The following is a 16,501-nucleotide window of genomic DNA, read 5'->3' as shown; positions in this document are numbered from 1 at the left end:
AATCCAAAGACTGCAAGACTGTTATTTTTCCGCCCCAATAAATCTTTATTTTTCACTTTAGATAGCCGAAAATAAAAAAAATGAACACAGGTGAATAAACAATACAGCAATCATCCATACAGCTACATGTGTATATCAGTAATGGTTCCTCTTGAAGCTCAACTTTGAAGACCACCTAATAGTACAATTGTTGGTTGTATTAATAGTTCTGTCATATGCAATCCATTATCCTGAGAAATTTAGATTGAAGTCCTAATTTGAGTTAATTAAACAATCAATATGGTTCCTGACAAAAATACACAAAGACACATAAACTCTAAAAACAATATCAAAACCGGTCTACTCTCTATTGGCACAAAGAATAGCAATGAGAACAGAACGTGACGGCCTTCTCCTCTTTCAATTCAGGGGCTGAAAAACGTCCGATAATTCTGACGGATACTGCAACAACACTTTTTTTTCAACAGACATATTTTCTATAGAAGCATTTTTTGCCAATCAAACCAAACATCACATAAATCATTCCAAGCTAAATATTGCCGACATAATGCCTAACCAAAGAAAGACTAAAATAACAACCAAAGACAATAATACAACAGTTTAGGCTTTTCGTTTATGTCTTTGGCTCCGTCATGCCTCTCAGACCCGGAGGAGAAATGCAGTTCTGATCAGTAATTAGTTCTGCCCCCCTGAATAACTTCCCTACATAACTATTAAATCTGAGCTACTTCAGATCACATAACCCCACACTCAAAATGACACGGAAACACATCCAACAGTAACCAGAAGAAACACAGCAAAAGATCAATTTCTTGTTACCAAAGCGGTTCACATGAGGATTTGACTCAGCCAGCCGGTCCTCCAGATCGTTCTCTGGCATCTCAGTCAGCGAGTCCTTCTTTTCACGGAGCTGAAGACGGATCCTGACGGAGGAAAACGGTCCGAGAGCAAAAGGGACACAAAGCTTCTGATTACCATCCGGCAAGCACAAGAACGTTGAAGACATTGTCCCGTGACATGCCGTCATATTGAAGCCCGACAGATTGTGAAACTTGGAAAGTGTCCGACTCAGTAGATCGTTCAGTACAAAACACAATGTGCTTGAAGCCCTCAATCTTCTGTCGGTCACTGAGACCATCTACTGGTGAGCAACACCCGGTTACAATTAGGGAAATAAAGATATGAAAGAGAGATGGCGAGTAAAGTTTGGAAGTGTTTGCACCAATGCAAATGTAGCGATTATTCAAAGTGGTATTAACCCCACAATACTATGTACTGTAGAGGAGACCGTGAAACTCAATTGGATTAGGTAATATTCTCTGAAAGTAAGGATTTAGGTGATAAGGAAAATCATAATGGTTGTAAAACTGAGGAAACTGGTGACTTTTGTGCTGGTGCAAATTTGACTAGATCTGACCCTCTACGACCGTGCATCGAGGTTCGCCTCGGAAATAATTCAGAGACTCAAAAAAAAAGCTCATTTCATTGGTTAAGAAGTGGGAAGCTTCAACTCTTTCTTGGGTGTCGACCAAGAATTTCTGGCAACCCAGACAGAAAAAATGTGTAGCATGTGTCAGCTTCGGCCGGGATGCATTTTAAAAAGCATGTCACGACTCCTCGTTGCCCGAGTCGTCTTCATCGTAGCAGCAGTCGCCGTCCTCGCCGTCCACATCGTCGTCGTCATAGTAGTAGTCATAGAAGAGGTCGGAGCCTTCGTCGGGGGCCGGGACGCGCGTGCGGATGCAGTACTCGGCCAGCGTGGTAGGCACCTTCACGCCGTCGCGCTCAGCTTCGGCCTTGGTGGCCACGACCTGTTTCCTGAGGGGAGATGGTTAAGAAAACGCGTATGACGACCGACTCTTCACCAAGAGGTTTTTCATCTGTTGTCGACTTTTGCGGGGAAACCTTGGCGCCTACCTGATGATCTCGACGTACTCGCGGTCCTTGCCCTTGCTGTCCCTCCATTTGCGGTACATGACGGAGGAGTCCACGTTGGCCGGGGAGAAGGTGTTGGGTTCATTCAGCAGCGAGATCACGCTCAGCAAAATAGTCCTGGGAGGGAACACAAAGGGTGAGTGACAAGTTGCAGTGTTCAACCTAAAAAAAATATACCAATTATAAATGATAAAACATTTAAATATCGCAATTTTTCAACAGGATAAAACACATAGATAGATAGATATATACTTTATTAATCCCCAAGGGGAAATTTGTCATAGCAGTAGCAGCACCAATAAACCAAACACATGAAAACGAAATAAAAAATAAAAACATAAAAACTGGGATGAAAGATATAGAAGCATACAAAGCAACATATAAATGTATATATACAACATATATGCATACACAATACTAATGACAATTAAACTAAATATAAAAACACCAAATATATACATGAATTTTACATTTAAACTTTCCACATAATGTATCCTCTCCCTCATAATTAAATGCATATCCCTCAACGAATAAATAACAACCAACATAAAAAAAAACTATTTGTCATTGCCGTATTAATGTTTTGCCGCCACACAACCAACATTTTGCTCGTCCTCGGTCTTTGTATGTTGTAAGCCATGACATGTACTTTTCTATATGTAGCCAACATGGTTAAATCTACACTTCCCTGGCAGAGTAGATTATCCCGACCGTTTCCCTGAGGTAGTGTTGCTATGGCTGCCAAACTTTTCAGTTAAGGTGCGTTCACTCTATATATGTATATAACACATTTCCATGACTTTTCAAAAACCTTTGGGATTACATTTTCTTCAAGAACTTTTCCAGGCCTGGATATAACCATTTTAAAATCCCATGACTTTTCCAGGTTTTCCATGACGGTACGAACCCTGCATGTGGTTCCGAATACCCAGATATGAATACTGAAGGCACTCCCCTGAAGACAAATGTCATGTTATAACGGTGCGTTGAGGTGATTGAGAGAAGACAAAGAAGGGAGGGACCCAGAAAGGAGTGACAGCTGAGGAGAGATATCGAGGGAGAGTGCTCACCGGACATTCTGGGTCGGATTCCACCTCTCTGAAGGCAGCTCTCCACTCTGCGGGTCGTCCACTGGAGGGTGCAATATAGAGATGCACACGTCTCCATTCTAAAAACAGAGGAGAGCAACACCTTTCATTATGCAATGCATCATATAACACATGAAAGACGGCAAATTAAAGGTAATGATAAGGTTATACAATATAATTAGAGTCTTATACGTTACCTCATAAATGTTGGGATGCCACATCTTGGTGAGGAACCGGAAGGCAGGCGGGGAGTACGGGTAGTCGATGGGGAACTTGATCCGAGCCTGTTACACACAACAGGTTATTGCATGTGGCTGAACGCTGTATAACTACAATAAAAACATTTTACTGACATAGTTGATTGTCATATATTTCATGTGTTGCTGTCATACAAGAGCAGTAAACTGTATTCCATGTGTATTGTGTGATATTATGTTTTAATGACCCGTCAGATGTGCCAAAGACAAAGAAAGTCGTAGTCCTACCTTAAAATAGCCCCCTTCATAATGAGTGTTTGGGGGCCCGAAGATGGCCACTTCCCAGTTGTACATGTCAGCCTCGTCCACCAGTGTTATTTTGAATCCCTCGACAGGCTCCTCCTGGAGGCTCTTCATTTCCAACATGAGAGCTTTCTGAGAACTGGCTACATGAGTGTGGCCGTGTTGCGCCATACTGAACTACGTAGCTCTCAAGATTTTCTGCAGTCGACAGCCGATCGGGTTGTTTACACGAACGCAGCTGAGTTTTCCTCAATAGCCGAACAGCAGACTGACACTAGCTGGGAAATAAACTACAAATAAAACCCACTTGCCTGTTTCGGGTGTTCGGAGACAATGAGACAGGCCGAACCAGACGAGCTGCGCACAAGTCAAACAATGGTTGCCTGGATTTCCTCCCAAATCAGATGAATTATTTACAAGTGTTATCGATACTTCGGTGAACTGACCAAACCATGGTGGCTGACACGCGCCTCCAGCTTTAGTCGATCTACCTGGCAGCAACAGATATAAGCCGTAAATCTACTGGTAGCTGCTGGCTAATGTAAACTAGCTCACACGCTCCACCTCACCCAGCAGCGGAAGACGAGTTTACCTCGGTGTAAATAGTGTATAACTCCAGACGAGTCCGAAGAGAGAAGAACACTAAACTACCGATCTGAAAGGCGAGCAAACACAAAGTCTGACGACAAGTCTCACATGTAGTTTATAACGCCCTGACAGAAGAATGGGTAAAGAAGAATGTTGCTGAAAGGAGTCTCCTCTCCCTTCGACACTGGCGCGGTGTAGTCTGGGATTTGTAGTCCTCGCGACATCTGCAAACACGACTTTGAACCGTACAAGCGAGAAAGAGAAGACACACAATGGTGTTTAACACTTGCTGTTGATATGAACACAGTTTTACTCCTGGGAAAGTTGTTGATGTGTCACCTTCATTATTAACTATTATTTAAAGATCGAATGGAGACAACTACATTTGACTGACGTCACTAAAATGCGAATGTTGTTTGTGTTTCTGAAAAGCGGCGTTGACCTCATTTCACTCTCGTGTTATTTTAACAAAATAACATATTCCAATGATGTCAAATTGACGATAGATGCCCCGTGTTTATACAAAGCGCAATGAATCAAATCGCACGTATTATAATTTGTTTTCGCGATCTTTACTCATGACGTCTAAAATATGCGGCACTTCGTGGAAAGACCCTTTAAAGGTGTTTCCTGCTGCCGGTCTGAACAAAATATTTTTAAAGCAGACAATTTACCACATAGTTTTTATACGTATATCAAAACGAGGTCGATTTACTTCATGACATATTTTACAAATACACAGGAATACTTCACATGGCGTAAAGACAGCCAATCGTTTTCTTTGTTACCTCTTATTTACGCGACAGGGTCCACTTAAGACCCCGCATTTACGGAAAGTTCGTGATGGGTTCGAAGTCACGACGTTGGTCCCGCTCTATGTCCAGAAGTCGGAGCCGGGATCGGCGAAACAGACCCAGGGTCAGCAGGTCTCGATCCCCGGAGGAAAGGAGGTCTTTGGATTCGAAAAGAACCGCGTGTGGCCGGGGACGATCAGGCAGCAGGAACTCCAGCGATGGCTCTCCGGACCGCCGTCGGCCTCAACCCAGGGACCGAGCGGGGTCCAGGAGCGGCTCGGAGAGCGACAGGAGGCGAGGACCACCACGACCCGGCAGCAAGGCGAGGGCTCGTTCATCGAGGTAACTGTCTGGTGCTCGTTGGTTTGTGAGGGTGTTCAATACGGTTCACGGCTCGAGTCCACCGGTTATAATGGTAATGCTGGTTAACTAGCTCATGGATTTGAATACAGTAGAATAAATCAGACTCGTGGTAATCCGCGAATTTAATTAAAGATTGAGCCATTGACAATGTGTCCCACGACATCTTTGGTACTTTAAGAGTTGTGCGAATTAAAAGGCTCATCACTCCACCTTACACTAATTGTCTATCAGTTCCTGTGGCATCTTGATTTAGGTTTTAGAGGGTTTAGGGTTAACCTATCTACTCAAAATTGTTCTGCCACAAACTAAATATCCCAAACTCATAATATCTCGGGTCATCCAAAACAATTTTTTTTCATTTAGTCTTAATCCAGGAGTAAAAATGTAATGAATCAACTTTTCTGTCTCAGTTCTGATTCAGGTGATCCCAAAGTGAGGAGGCAGAGAAAGGAAATGGAGAGCCGGAGAGGAGCATCTCGAGAGAAGAGGAGGGAAAGATCCCAGACCAGCTCTGACTCCCATGATGGAGGCAGTGACATCGAAAGGGGAAGGCGGAGAAGCCCTGAAAGAGGGAGTCCAACCAGAGACAGGCAGAAAGAGCAAGACAAAGATGGAGAGAGCAACAGAAGGGACAGGGAAAGGAAAGGAGAGAGAGAGAAAAGCCCCGAGCGCAGGAAGAGGAGTGAAGACGCGGAGCAAGGGAGGAGTGAGAAGAGCCGAGTGAAGCCCGACAGAGGGAGGCAGCACTCCAGTTCACCGGAGTCGTCCGATAGCTCGGACTCTGATCATGGCAGCCGTGCAGTCAAAGCAAAGGAGGACAAGAAAAATCAGAGGGAGATGATGAAAGCGCTAGAGACACCCGAGGAGAAGAGGGCCAGGAGACTGACGAAGAAGGAAACAAAGGACAAGAAAAGGAGAGAAAAGATGGGCTGGAGTGAAGAGTACATGGGATACACCAACGCAGACAATCCCTTCGGTGACAACAACTTATTGGGCACATTCAAATGGCAGAAGGTGAGTTCAGGAGCCGTTTTCACCAGCATTTGACGCGTTGTCACTGTAAATTTGATGAGAAATTTATCATGGCCCCAGCATTTTGGAAAGTTTCCTGTCCTAGCTCTGTTTAATGTATGTCATTCAATAATCTTGTTTTGTGTGTAAATATTTTTCAGGCGTTGGATAAGAAAGGCATCGGCCATCTAGGAGAAAAAGACCTTAAAGACCGGAACAAATGTATTCAAGAGGAGAATCGCAGAGAGCTGCAGAAGGTACGCGCCGTCATCTGTGGCAGTAGAATGTCACCGAGTCACGAGTAACGGCCCCTTTCATTCATCATGCTCACGTTGTGTATGTAGGTAAAACAGCTGCGTCTGGAGAGGGAGCGAGAAAAGGCCATGAGAGAGACGGAGCTGGAGATGCTTCAGAGGGAAAAGGAGGCGGAGCATTTCAAGACCTGGGCTGAGCAGGAGGACAACTTCCATCTGCATCAGGCCAAACTCAGGCAAGTGTGCATCCACACGTGTGGTTTTCATATCAGAGGGTTTCTCTTGCTGTCCTGTTTGCACAGTCAAGCGCCAGGCTCCCACAGGTGTTCCTTCATAAATACATTGTGTGCTGTCTCACGGCGTTGTGTGTATTGTGCGTGTCCAGGTCGAAGATCCGAATCCGTGATGGTCGTGCCAAGCCCATCGACCTGTTGGCGAAGTACATCAGTGCAGAAGATGACGACCTCGCCGTCGAGATGCACGAGCCCTATACCTTTCTCAACGGGCTCACGACCACCGACATGGACGACCTGCTGGAGGACATTAAGGTATCGAGTCACGTGCACGTTGAAGTGTAAAAGACCATCTTAAAACCTCTCTAATCACACCGGTCACTTTTATCGGGGAGATGTAGCAACAAGAAGAAGGGCACCATGGCAGCCTCGTTTACGCTTGTTAAATGTCCAGTTAACAGCCATAAAGCGCGCTGTGTTCGGATAAGCTTGCGATGAGCATCATTCAGTTGAGATCTGAAACCTTAACATTCATTGTGCAAGTTACAGCCATAACATTCACACGTTGTATCTGACTACAGCGTCATTCAAACGATTATGGTGGTTCAAGATATTTGTTTGTAGAAGGCCTAGATCGTCCCACTGCCAGTCGTTGTGTCTCTTTCTATTAACTGCCACTGTGGGGCACCAAATCCGAATATTTAAATAAAGCATTTAGGATGTCTCACTGACAGTTTGGGGTTGAATTGAAGGTATTCATTTAGGCATGACATTGGTGAACAATAATGTGCCTGACAAGATGTTACAATGCAGTGAAATGCCGACCGGCATAAAAGAGCTCCGTCTGTGTGTGGTTCACTGAGTGTTGTGCTGGTAGGTGTACATGGAGTTGGAGCAAGGGAAGAACATGGACTTCTGGAGAGACATGACGACCATCACCGAGGACGAGATCAGCAAACTGAGAAAACTGGAGGCTTCTGGGAAAGGACCAGGTACGTAATTTACCCTGCTTGTTTTTTTGTTTTATACATGTGAAGTCACATTTGCACCACCAGTGCTCCTCGGACTAAAAATGTAACACATGTCCTCCTTCTCAGGTGATCGTCGTGAGGGCATCAACACGGCGGTGACCATTGATGTCCAGACAGTGTTCAAAGGAAAGACGTACAGCCAGCTGCAGGCGCTGCACCTCAACATCGAGACGAAGATCCGGGCTGGAGGATCCAATCTGGATGTCGGTTACTGGGAGAGTCTGCTGCAGCAAGTCAGAGTCTACATGTCCAGGGCGAGGTGCGAGCGTGGGGGAGCATCTCTTGTGTTTATGCTGTTTTCATCATTTATATTCGAAGTTCACCATTTGGCTTCTAGACAGTGGAGAAGTGTGTGTGTGTAAAACTACAATTGTGTGTCCCAGGTTGAGAGAGAGACATCAAGATGTGTTGCGTCAGAAGCTGTTCAAGCTGAAACAGGAACAAGGGGTGGAAAGTGAACCGCTGTTCCCCATCATCAAAGAGGAGCGGAAGAATAAGAACGAGTAAGTTACCTCGAAACCACACACATCCTGAAAGTGCGGGGACATGAAGGCTCAGTCGGTGACTTTGCATACTTTGCATACCGTCAGGTGACAGTACTCGCAATGTGTCAACTCTCTGTTCTGTGTTTCAACAAAAAAAAAGTGCGACCACATCAGGAGAGCGTGGCCAATCTTCATCCTCCACAAGAAAGAAGAACGGAGAAACCGAAGAGGAGGGCGGTGAGGGTCCGTCTTCGTCCACAGCGGGAAACCCAGATGGGGACGGAGGAGACCAGGGGGACAAGAAGAATGCCGAGAAAGAGGGCGAGGTGGTGGAGGCCGTGCTGACGGAGGAGGATCTGATCCAGCAGAGTCAGGCGGAGTACGACTCTGGCCGCTACAGCCCGGCGCTGCTCACGTCCTCCGAGCTGCCGCCGGACACGCACACCGTCACGCCCGAGGAGGACGCCGACCGGCTGCAGCTGGCGCGCTCGCAGCTTCGTGTCGCAAGTATGAGATACGCCCACATTGTCCAACATGTGAAAAACCTCTTTGGGTCACAAACTAAGAAAAGTAGTCTAAAATAAATCACCTCGCCAGGTAGGAAGACGATGTGATGAAAACCAGTGTTTTGTCAATCGAGTAGAGAAATGGGTTTACGTATGCGATCTACAGACGGTAGTTCCTCCCCCCTCAACCCCCCCGTTGTTGCTTCTTTGACAGGCATCGACAGCGAGAGTGCCGAGGAGGCCTTCGTGCGCCGGGCGAAGCAGGGCATGGGCACCGATGAGGCCCAGTTCAGCGTGGAGTTCCCCGTCACCGGGAAGATGTACCTCTGGGCGGACAAATACCGCCCCAGGAAACCTCGCTTCTTCAACAGGGTCCACACGGGCTTCGAGTGGAACAAATACAATCAGACCCATTACGACTTCGACAACCCCCCACCCAAAATTGTCCAGGGTTACAAGTTCAACATCTTCTACCCCGACCTGATCGACAAGCGCTCGACCCCGCAGTACTTCCTCGAGCCCAGCCTCGACAACAAGGACTTTGGGATCTTGCGGTTCCACGCCGGCCCTCCGTACGAGGACATCGCCTTCAAGATCGTGAACAGGGAGTGGGAGTACTCCCATCGGCACGGCTTCCGCTGCCAGTTCTCCAATGGGATCTTCCAGCTGTGGTTCCACTTCAAGCGGTACCGCTACAGGAGATAGAGGCCGCCGAGCAGGAGGGGCCCAAACCCCGGTTGCAGGGTTTTACCATATTTCTATATCCTGTGGGCTGTACAGTCGGTGTACTTTGTTCTGTTGTTTAACTGCTAAGGCCGAAAAGCAGTTTGTTAAATCTACAAATTATTCTGTACTGTTGTCTGAAAATGTGATTTGTAATGTAGTCAGAAAGTTACACATTAAAGATTTGTTCCCCCATTTTACACTTTGCACGTTTCCACTGCTTTATTGTTGGTTGTGGACACTGATTTAAAAAATAATAATGTAATTTTAGAGTTACAAAATTGAACATCTGGGGCCAGTCTCGAGTCTGGATCACAAACACGAAAGAACGAAGACGAGTCACAATGCAGGGATCTTCTGCATCAGTTCTTCACATTCTTGGCAAGTCCAGTCTTGTTTTAAAACTAGTAAACCCTGTTGGCTATATTTAGATACACAGAAACAACTCAGGACCAGGTAGAACATGTTAAACAATAACAGCTAGTGGTTAGAAATGAAATGGCTCACTTTCAGTTATTATACATTTCCCTGCGACGATCATACCAACATTTAGATAACATCTTTTAGATCAGACATTTCAAATCGATGGGATTTAACAATTAGAATGAAGCTAAAACACTAAATGTATGCACAATTGTAAAACACATAAAAAAGCAAAGTCAAAGTGTCTTACAATGAAACAAATCCGATCTTTTGGTGGCTTCAGCCACTCGGAATGTTTTATTGTCACATTGAGATTTCAACTCATTGCAGCCGAACTGATGAATCCAATAGTTCTGCCCACAAACAGTTTGGGTCACTGTTCATTTCTCAGGTTGACATTTTCAAACCTCTGACTCGTCATCAATATACTGGAGCGCTGGAAGAGAAACCTTTGGGCCGTCGCTCTTCCCCCCCTCCCCCGTGTGGTTGTTGCTCCGGCCGTTGTTGGCTCCGGACACCAGGGGCTTGTCCTCTGCCGGCGCTGACCTCTCTGCCTCCGGCTCACCGGTCTCCTGGGCTGGCTCTTCATTCTTCTTCTTCGTGCAGTTCCAGGGCAGCGGAAGGTGGCCTTTGTAAAAGTTCCACGTCAAAAGGGCAAGAAGAGAAACGACAAGGAGCCCGACGATGGCCTGCAGTCCGGCCACAGAGGGGCCGTCCATACGGGCCTGGGGTGAAATCACGTTCCCCCTGCCAGATCCTGCTGGACCCACGCTGACCAGGTACTCGGCCACCGTGGCCGTGTACCTGCCGGCTTTGGAGAGCTCGACACACAGGCAGCGGTACCGCCCGCTGTCCGAGTCTGTGGCGTTGAGGATCAGCAGTCCGTCTTGCAGAAGCTGAAAGCGCGTAGACGCCATCACAGGGTGGCCATCCCTCTCCCAACTGGTCTTCGACAGGTTGGAAGGCGATGGGCAGAGGAGCTTCAGGTTCCCCCTCGGCCAGATGGACCGATTCATAGGCTTCACAGGATCTGAAAACAAAATGGAGGTCCTTCACATAAGACACATTTTGATTTTTAACAACCGTCTTCAGCCACTTTCTTCTTTTGTTGAAATTTGATTTTTGTATATTTTGCTGATCAAAATAAACTAAACTAAAATCTTTAACAACCTGCAATCAACCACAATTACGATTCTTCCATGAGTTGGAAATGAGGCAAAAATCCAGCCGTCTTCAGTCTGTATTCTTCAGGTGATCGTGTGCACTAACTCACCAGCATCGGGGCAGAGAGAGGCATCTCCCTTCTTTACACTCTGGATGAGTCCTCTAAAGCAAAAGATACAATGATTGAACTTGGGACCGAACCAGTACGAGCGCGTACTCCTGGGTCGGCTGCCTACCTTTGTGAATTAGACAGGAAGACACATTTCCTAACATCCGTGTCCCAGCCGCAGTACGGGTCTCTGGCGAGAACACAGTCCATGCAGGACGAGGACCTCCCACAGCTGGCCAGTGGCATCTGAACTGCTCCGTAGTCGGCGCCTGCGTAGAGCTGACCCTGCACACGGAGCAGAGCTGCTTTACCGTAACATACCATGAACTCACACTTAATAGTGATTTAAAAGTTAGACGCCACACTTTCGGCTTCGACGGGGTTTTAAATTACCGTGAGATTAGAAAAGGTCAAAATCTTGATTGGCTGAGGGGTCTGGAAGAGGTGCACTTCCTCTATGATGAACATCTCTCCATCGTAGTTCACCGCTTTCAGCATCGTGCCTTCCTCTTTACGTATAAAAACAGACACATACGATATTTACATGCCGATGATGCTTACCACTGTTGTCAGGTTATCAGAAGCAGCAACATGTAAAATATGGGCTGTACACACCTGTGCCTATGAACATCACGCTGTAGCGCTCTCCGTCGGCTGCCTGCACCTGGTTGACTATGATGCGGGTGAACCGAGCTCCCCTCCGCACCAGAAGAGGCTTCTCTCCTATTGGCTGGATAGCTTGGTCCATGAGGGGCCTGTCTTTGATAAATTGAAGGGTCCGGTCTGGAAGGTCCAGGGTCTTAGTTATGTTCGCTTTACGAGCCGCATTGTCGATACACTGGCGGGGAAAGAAGGGAAGGAAAGAGGAAAGAGAAGAGAGAACAGAGTCGGAGTACAAAGGGAATCAGTTTCCTGCCGGGACATTCGTGAAAGACCCCCCCCCCCCCCAAAACAGAGTTGCCTTTTGAGTTTTGCCTTTGCTTTCAACACACACACACACACACACACAGACTAAATAGTGGGCAGACTCACAGCTCCGGGCCGAGGGACTGGGACATCTCCGCTGTACATCACCCACTTAACAAAGGAGGTTTCTACGGGGACGGGGGTTTTGTACTTCCCCTCCGCAAACACTCTGCTGATGTCAGACACGCGGTACGCACACACTGCAGACAGGTCGGATTTGTCCCTGAAACACACACACACACACTGTGAGCCAAGTGGTGTGCCAAAGACCATTAAAGAGAAAGAGACCCCACTCCCTCAAACACACAAACACGTTTGTCAATTCAAACGTACGACTGTGGTGTGAAGATGGCGTAGAACAAACAGCCCCTCCAGTCCTGCTGTGGGTCACACAAGCGGTAAGTGTCCTGGATAATGTACGGCAGCTGAGACTCCAGCACCGGGCAGTCCATCCTGGCCTTCAGGAAGGACGTCCACTTCTTCTGCAAGGTCCTCTGACCTCCGAGATCCCCCTGGGGGCACAGACAGACACCGTATGCCACACTGACGTGGAAAAACCCCGACGACAAACGGGACGCACAATCAAGCATCGCAAAGCGCAGCTGAGGAAGTGCAGGTTATGGGCTATTGTCGGTTTGGGAAATGGATCCGCGACAAGTAAGTGCAGCAGGATAAACTCTTCTTCACCTTGCAGACACGAGCCACGCGAGAAACCAACATTTTGTTGTAGCAGTCGCACTCCACGGCCATCTCACTGAAGAACAGGTACACCTTGTCATCGTCTCCCTCCTCGCTCATGTGACTCTCTGGCATCTGAGTCATGGACACAAAGTTGGGCTCTATGGAGAAGGAAAAACAGAAACATGGACTGAGCTGAGTCGTTCAAATGTTGCATAAACTTACTGTAGCATCTTACAAAAAAACCACATCTATTGCATCTCCTACCATTAAGCCAGGAGCTCTTGAACTCCGTGCGGATGGAGACGGGGGAGCTGCGCATCAGGACGGGCTCAGAGCCCAGAAAGTTAATGGAAGTGGCCGTGTAGAGGTTGTTTTCTAGAAAGACGACAGTGGACAAAGTGGATTCATTAATATCGCTCACCGTTTTTCTTCAGTGTCTTATCCGTTGTATAATTGCTACTCACCAACCATGATGGAGGCATATCTCAGGAAAGGGTCAAAAGGACACTTCCCTTTGCCATCCTCCCTTTTCTTCTCAAGAGTCAGCTTCCCATCTGCGTAGGACTGCACAGACAAACAGAGGCACTGCAACTCCCGGAGTCTCTATATCTTAAAATGATTCTACATACACTCTGAGTGTGATGTAATGAACTACACAGCATCAATGTATTCAGTATGGAACATGAAGTGGGCTAATAAACGAGCACCGTGGCTCTGAATTAGTCTCACCATGTAATCACACTCGGGATCGAAAGCATTGGTTCCACACACGTACATCCTATCATCCTCCGTCTGATGCAGGATCCTGATATAGTTCTTGCACTCAGTCTGTAAATACATTTAAAAAGCAATGAATACTTCTATTCACTAGGCAATACATTCTAAATAGTCAAAGTCCAAAAAGGGCCCACCTCAAGATCTTTTCCTTTGTATCCACACTCATCTTTTTGCTGTTGGGTCACTTCCCACTTCACCTAAGAGTAAAAAGGGAGGAGCGAGAGAGAGAGGTATGACATGCCACAAATGCACTCAAAGCAACACTTTTTTTTGGTAACCATTTATATGTGTTTATATGTGTTTTTTAGGATAATAGAAGTGTAATAAGCAGCTAAAATGCCCTTGTAAATGAAACTGAAGTGGAGATGTAACAGCTGGAGTCAGCAAACAACTTCCAGGAAAGAGGATTGTTTTTAGTGTTGATTATGTGTTAAAGTTTAAGTGGCCGTGTAAAAGGTCTTAAACCCCAGTGAGAAGCCGTTTGTCTGCTGAGCCTCGCAGCACAAAGGTTTGAGTATTGCCATCAGAATTGGCCTCAACTGCACCGTTAACGTCGGTGCTCTTACTGAAGCAAGTTTCTTTGAGATGTCCTTTAGGTCAAGAGCATACACCGCCTCCCTGGCACCCAGCAAGAGCAGGTCCAGATCTTCCCTCAACAGCATGGTGGAGTAGTTGAACACCCCCTCCTCATGAAACAGGTGGGCGTTGTCCCCTGAAGACAGAAGATACGAATCGTTAACTCGGCAACCGCCGGTGACAAAACCCTGTTTCCCAATGATTCCGCTCAAAGTTACTCAAACCATATGACTCAACACGGGTTGACACATCGTAAGCCACGGTTACACAAGACAGATGGCAACACTCACGATGGTAGGGAACAGATCTACGGGGGACGCGGTCCAGTGGCGAGTCTCCCTCCAGCGTCCGAGCCAGGGGCAGCAGCCACATGACGCAGAGGGGCAGCAGCGGACGCATGGCTCTTTTGTTCAAACGAAGAGGAGTTTCAGCTTTATTGTTTCCCCAACAGTTACTCACACAGGGGCAAAGACAGCGAGCGGCTTCTATGACGTGTCGAGGTCTGTTCAGAGTGGAGGGCTCGGGCCCCTTTACTGGCCCCGCTCAGCGGGCCGTCCATGGCGAGATGGATGGCACAGACCATAGAAACGAAGCCGAGGAGGGCTGAAAGACACACGGTTGTATGAAGATCACGAGCAATTCACCTGGCGGGAAAAAAAGACAACAACAAAAAAGACACAACAAATAAGAAAACATGTGAAGAGAAAACATTTAATTTGTTAAAAAAAAAACAAAAGAGAGAGGATACGAGTGAGAGAGAGGATGGGAGTGAGAGAGAAGCAAAGAGCTAAAGTCAGCGCGGCAGTAATACTGTCAGTGCCATAGTGATGTTAATGCAGAGCCATGAAAGGCATTCAGCAGGGTGCAGGGACGGCGACCTCAGCGCTCCTGCAGCACAGGAGCACAATGAGGGACTCAGAGCAGGGGCTGGTGAGAGGAGGAACACGAACACACACACACACACACACACACACACACGCGCACACGCACACGCACACGCACACGCACTTTGTGTCCAGCAGTAGTGGACGACAGCCCGTTGAGTGGGCGTGTCCATTACAGGAGCTTCTCTCCCAAGAGGCCGTGAGTGACTGATGAGCTGCAGCTTGTCAGAGAATGCAGTCATGATAAGATGCTTCACATATTTGGCCCTGGGGCCACAGCCAGCGACAGTCGACGCCTTTCTGCAAACACACACTCGCACCTGGGCGTTGATGCACCTATTCGCCCCCAAGCTCGTTGGCAACTTCGGCTTCAGGCATTGAAGTGTGTCTTAAATCAGTTGAGTCGAAAATGCAGCTCCGAACTATTTACAATGTACACACACAGTTGTTTTAGGCTCTTAGTGCCTACAATGTGTTGTTTGAAGTACGTTTTACTAGACGTAACACCACTTTAATCTCAACTTTCCACAAAAGTCAACACACTGGCAACGAGCTCGAGGGGTTAACCGTCAACCCACTCAAAGTTAATCACTTACCTGCGCACCGACACACCCAAGACTGCGCAGACTTCCATGGGGAAAATAAATCAATCACAACACCTGTGTAATCGTAGTTTTCTTTCTTTAACCTTTCCATGAACGAACGGGCTGGTAGTAAAAGACGTTCATTAACGGCTGAGAGGCTAACACGCGACACTTTCAAGTAAATTAACTCGCTTCAGGTCGCGGCGGTCGAAACGCGGCGGCGGCTTTAGCGCCATTTCTCTACTTCTCTGACCTCAGGCACAGTTCCTCTCAAACGACGAAGGTCCGTCTCGGTCGGGTCCCTTAAAGTCACGGCAGTCATCCGTTCTCGTGGAGACGCTTACGTCCCCCGGAGAGCGAGAGGGGTCTGCTGCTCCGCTCGGCCCCGCAGGTGGTTGTTGGAACGCCTTTCAAACGCTGATCTCAGGTCTGATTAAGTTTCCATTGTCCTCGTACACTCATATCAGTCGGCGGCGGGCACCGCTGATTCAGGACGGTCGCGGTTGAAGATGCACGCAGCGGAGTGGCGTTTGTGGCACGTTTTTTTCTTCTTTTGCTTGTGCAATACGAACAAACCGGAGTTGTGGACTACCGTGACCTAGTGGCGTGTTATGGGAGGTGCCGGTCATGCATGGTGTCTTATCAATCCATAAAGGATGAATGTTGCAAATATTGTTGTTGCACCTGCAGCGGAACGTGTATTATACACTATTATACCAACTTATATGCACATTTATGAAATATTGTATAGTCCTAAATGTAATATTGCAAAAGTACTGCAAAATGTGCAATCTAATTCTGTGTTTATGTTATTTTGTCCACAGCA

At 47.2% G+C, this 16,501-nt stretch overlaps 3 protein-coding genes across 7 annotated transcripts; 1 reads left to right on the top strand and 2 right to left on the bottom strand.

The window, feature by feature from the left end:
- Positions 1-21: 21 nt before the first annotated feature.
- cdc34b (cell division cycle 34 homolog (S. cerevisiae) b) lies at positions 22-4,370 on the bottom strand. The gene is made up of 5 exons (XM_056420555.1): positions 3,509-4,370; positions 3,221-3,307; positions 3,006-3,103; positions 1,918-2,052; positions 22-1,818 (listed from the first exon to the last, which is right to left on the bottom strand). Exons 1-5 carry the CDS (start codon positions 3,692-3,694, stop codon positions 1,608-1,610), a joined length of 717 nt encoding a protein of 238 aa, XP_056276530.1. The 5' UTR covers positions 3,695-4,370; the 3' UTR covers positions 22-1,607.
- A 418-nt stretch (positions 4,371-4,788) lies between these two features.
- Positions 4,789-9,711, top strand: cactin. Its single transcript, XM_056420536.1, has 10 exons — positions 4,789-5,247; positions 5,679-6,282; positions 6,441-6,536; positions 6,624-6,769; positions 6,919-7,081; positions 7,644-7,758; positions 7,864-8,056; positions 8,181-8,300; positions 8,443-8,789; positions 9,003-9,711. The coding sequence occupies exons 1-10, from the start codon at positions 4,955-4,957 to the stop codon at positions 9,491-9,493; spliced, it is 2,568 nt and encodes an 855-aa protein (XP_056276511.1). The 5' UTR covers positions 4,789-4,954; the 3' UTR covers positions 9,494-9,711.
- Positions 9,712-10,199: 488 nt separating this feature from the next.
- Positions 10,200-16,266, bottom strand: sema4e (semaphorin 4e). 5 transcript variants are annotated; one of them, XM_056420537.1, is made up of 15 exons: positions 15,688-16,266; positions 14,498-14,610; positions 14,198-14,343; positions 13,766-13,828; positions 13,584-13,682; positions 13,319-13,418; positions 13,119-13,229; positions 12,861-13,012; positions 12,507-12,685; positions 12,240-12,396; positions 11,823-12,045; positions 11,601-11,716; positions 11,335-11,492; positions 11,208-11,260; positions 10,200-10,964 (listed from the first exon to the last, which is right to left on the bottom strand). In XM_056420537.1, exons 1-15 carry the CDS (start codon positions 15,723-15,725, stop codon positions 10,336-10,338), a joined length of 2,337 nt encoding a protein of 778 aa, XP_056276512.1. In that variant the 5' UTR covers positions 15,726-16,266; the 3' UTR covers positions 10,200-10,335. The 5 variants fall into 5 exon arrangements, with proteins under 5 accessions (XP_056276512.1, XP_056276514.1, XP_056276513.1 ...); XM_056420539.1 differs by having other exon boundaries at positions 14,498-14,851; positions 15,688-16,265; XM_056420538.1 differs by having other exon boundaries at positions 14,498-14,851; positions 15,929-16,265.
- Between the last annotated feature and the right edge of the window lie 235 nt (positions 16,267-16,501).

This window comes from Pseudoliparis swirei, chromosome 8, assembly GCF_029220125.1.
Source record: "Pseudoliparis swirei isolate HS2019 ecotype Mariana Trench chromosome 8, NWPU_hadal_v1, whole genome shotgun sequence".
Classification (NCBI taxonomy): domain Eukaryota; kingdom Metazoa; phylum Chordata; class Actinopteri; order Perciformes; family Liparidae; genus Pseudoliparis; species Pseudoliparis swirei.
The sequence above is the reverse complement of the archived record's forward strand: the minus strand, read 5'-3'. Positions and strand labels throughout refer to the sequence as shown.

Excerpts from the sequence above, each read along its gene's own strand:
- sema4e (XM_056420537.1), bottom strand. The coding sequence starts at position 15,725 with ATGGAAGTCTGCGCAGTCTTGGGTGTGTCGGTGCGCAG. Across the intron at positions 13,829-14,197 it reads TCTCAAAGAAACTTGCTTCA|GTGAAGTGGGAAGTGACCCA; the intron begins GTAAGAGCACCG and ends TTTTACTCTTAG. Across the intron at positions 13,013-13,118 it reads CAAGAGCTCCTGGCTTAATG|AGCCCAACTTTGTGTCCATG; the intron begins GTAGGAGATGCA and ends CCTTCTCCATAG.
- cdc34b (XM_056420555.1), bottom strand. The coding sequence starts at position 3,694 with ATGGCGCAACACGGCCACACTCATGTAGCCAGTTCTCAGAAAGCTCTC. Across the intron at positions 3,104-3,220 it reads GGCATCCCAACATTTATGAG|AATGGAGACGTGTGCATCTC; the intron begins GTAACGTATAAG and ends CTCTGTTTTTAG. Across the intron at positions 2,053-3,005 it reads AATCCGACCCAGAATGTCCG|GACTATTTTGCTGAGCGTGA; the intron begins GTGAGCACTCTC and ends GTTCCCTCCCAG.
- cactin (XM_056420536.1), top strand. The coding sequence starts at position 4,955 with ATGGGTTCGAAGTCACGACGTTGGTCCCGCTCTATGTCCAGAAGTCGG. Across the intron at positions 8,057-8,180 it reads GTCTACATGTCCAGGGCGAG|GTTGAGAGAGAGACATCAAG; the intron begins GTGCGAGCGTGG and ends TGTGTGTCCCAG. Across the intron at positions 8,301-8,442 it reads GAGCGGAAGAATAAGAACGA|TGCGACCACATCAGGAGAGC; the intron begins GTAAGTTACCTC and ends ACAAAAAAAAAG.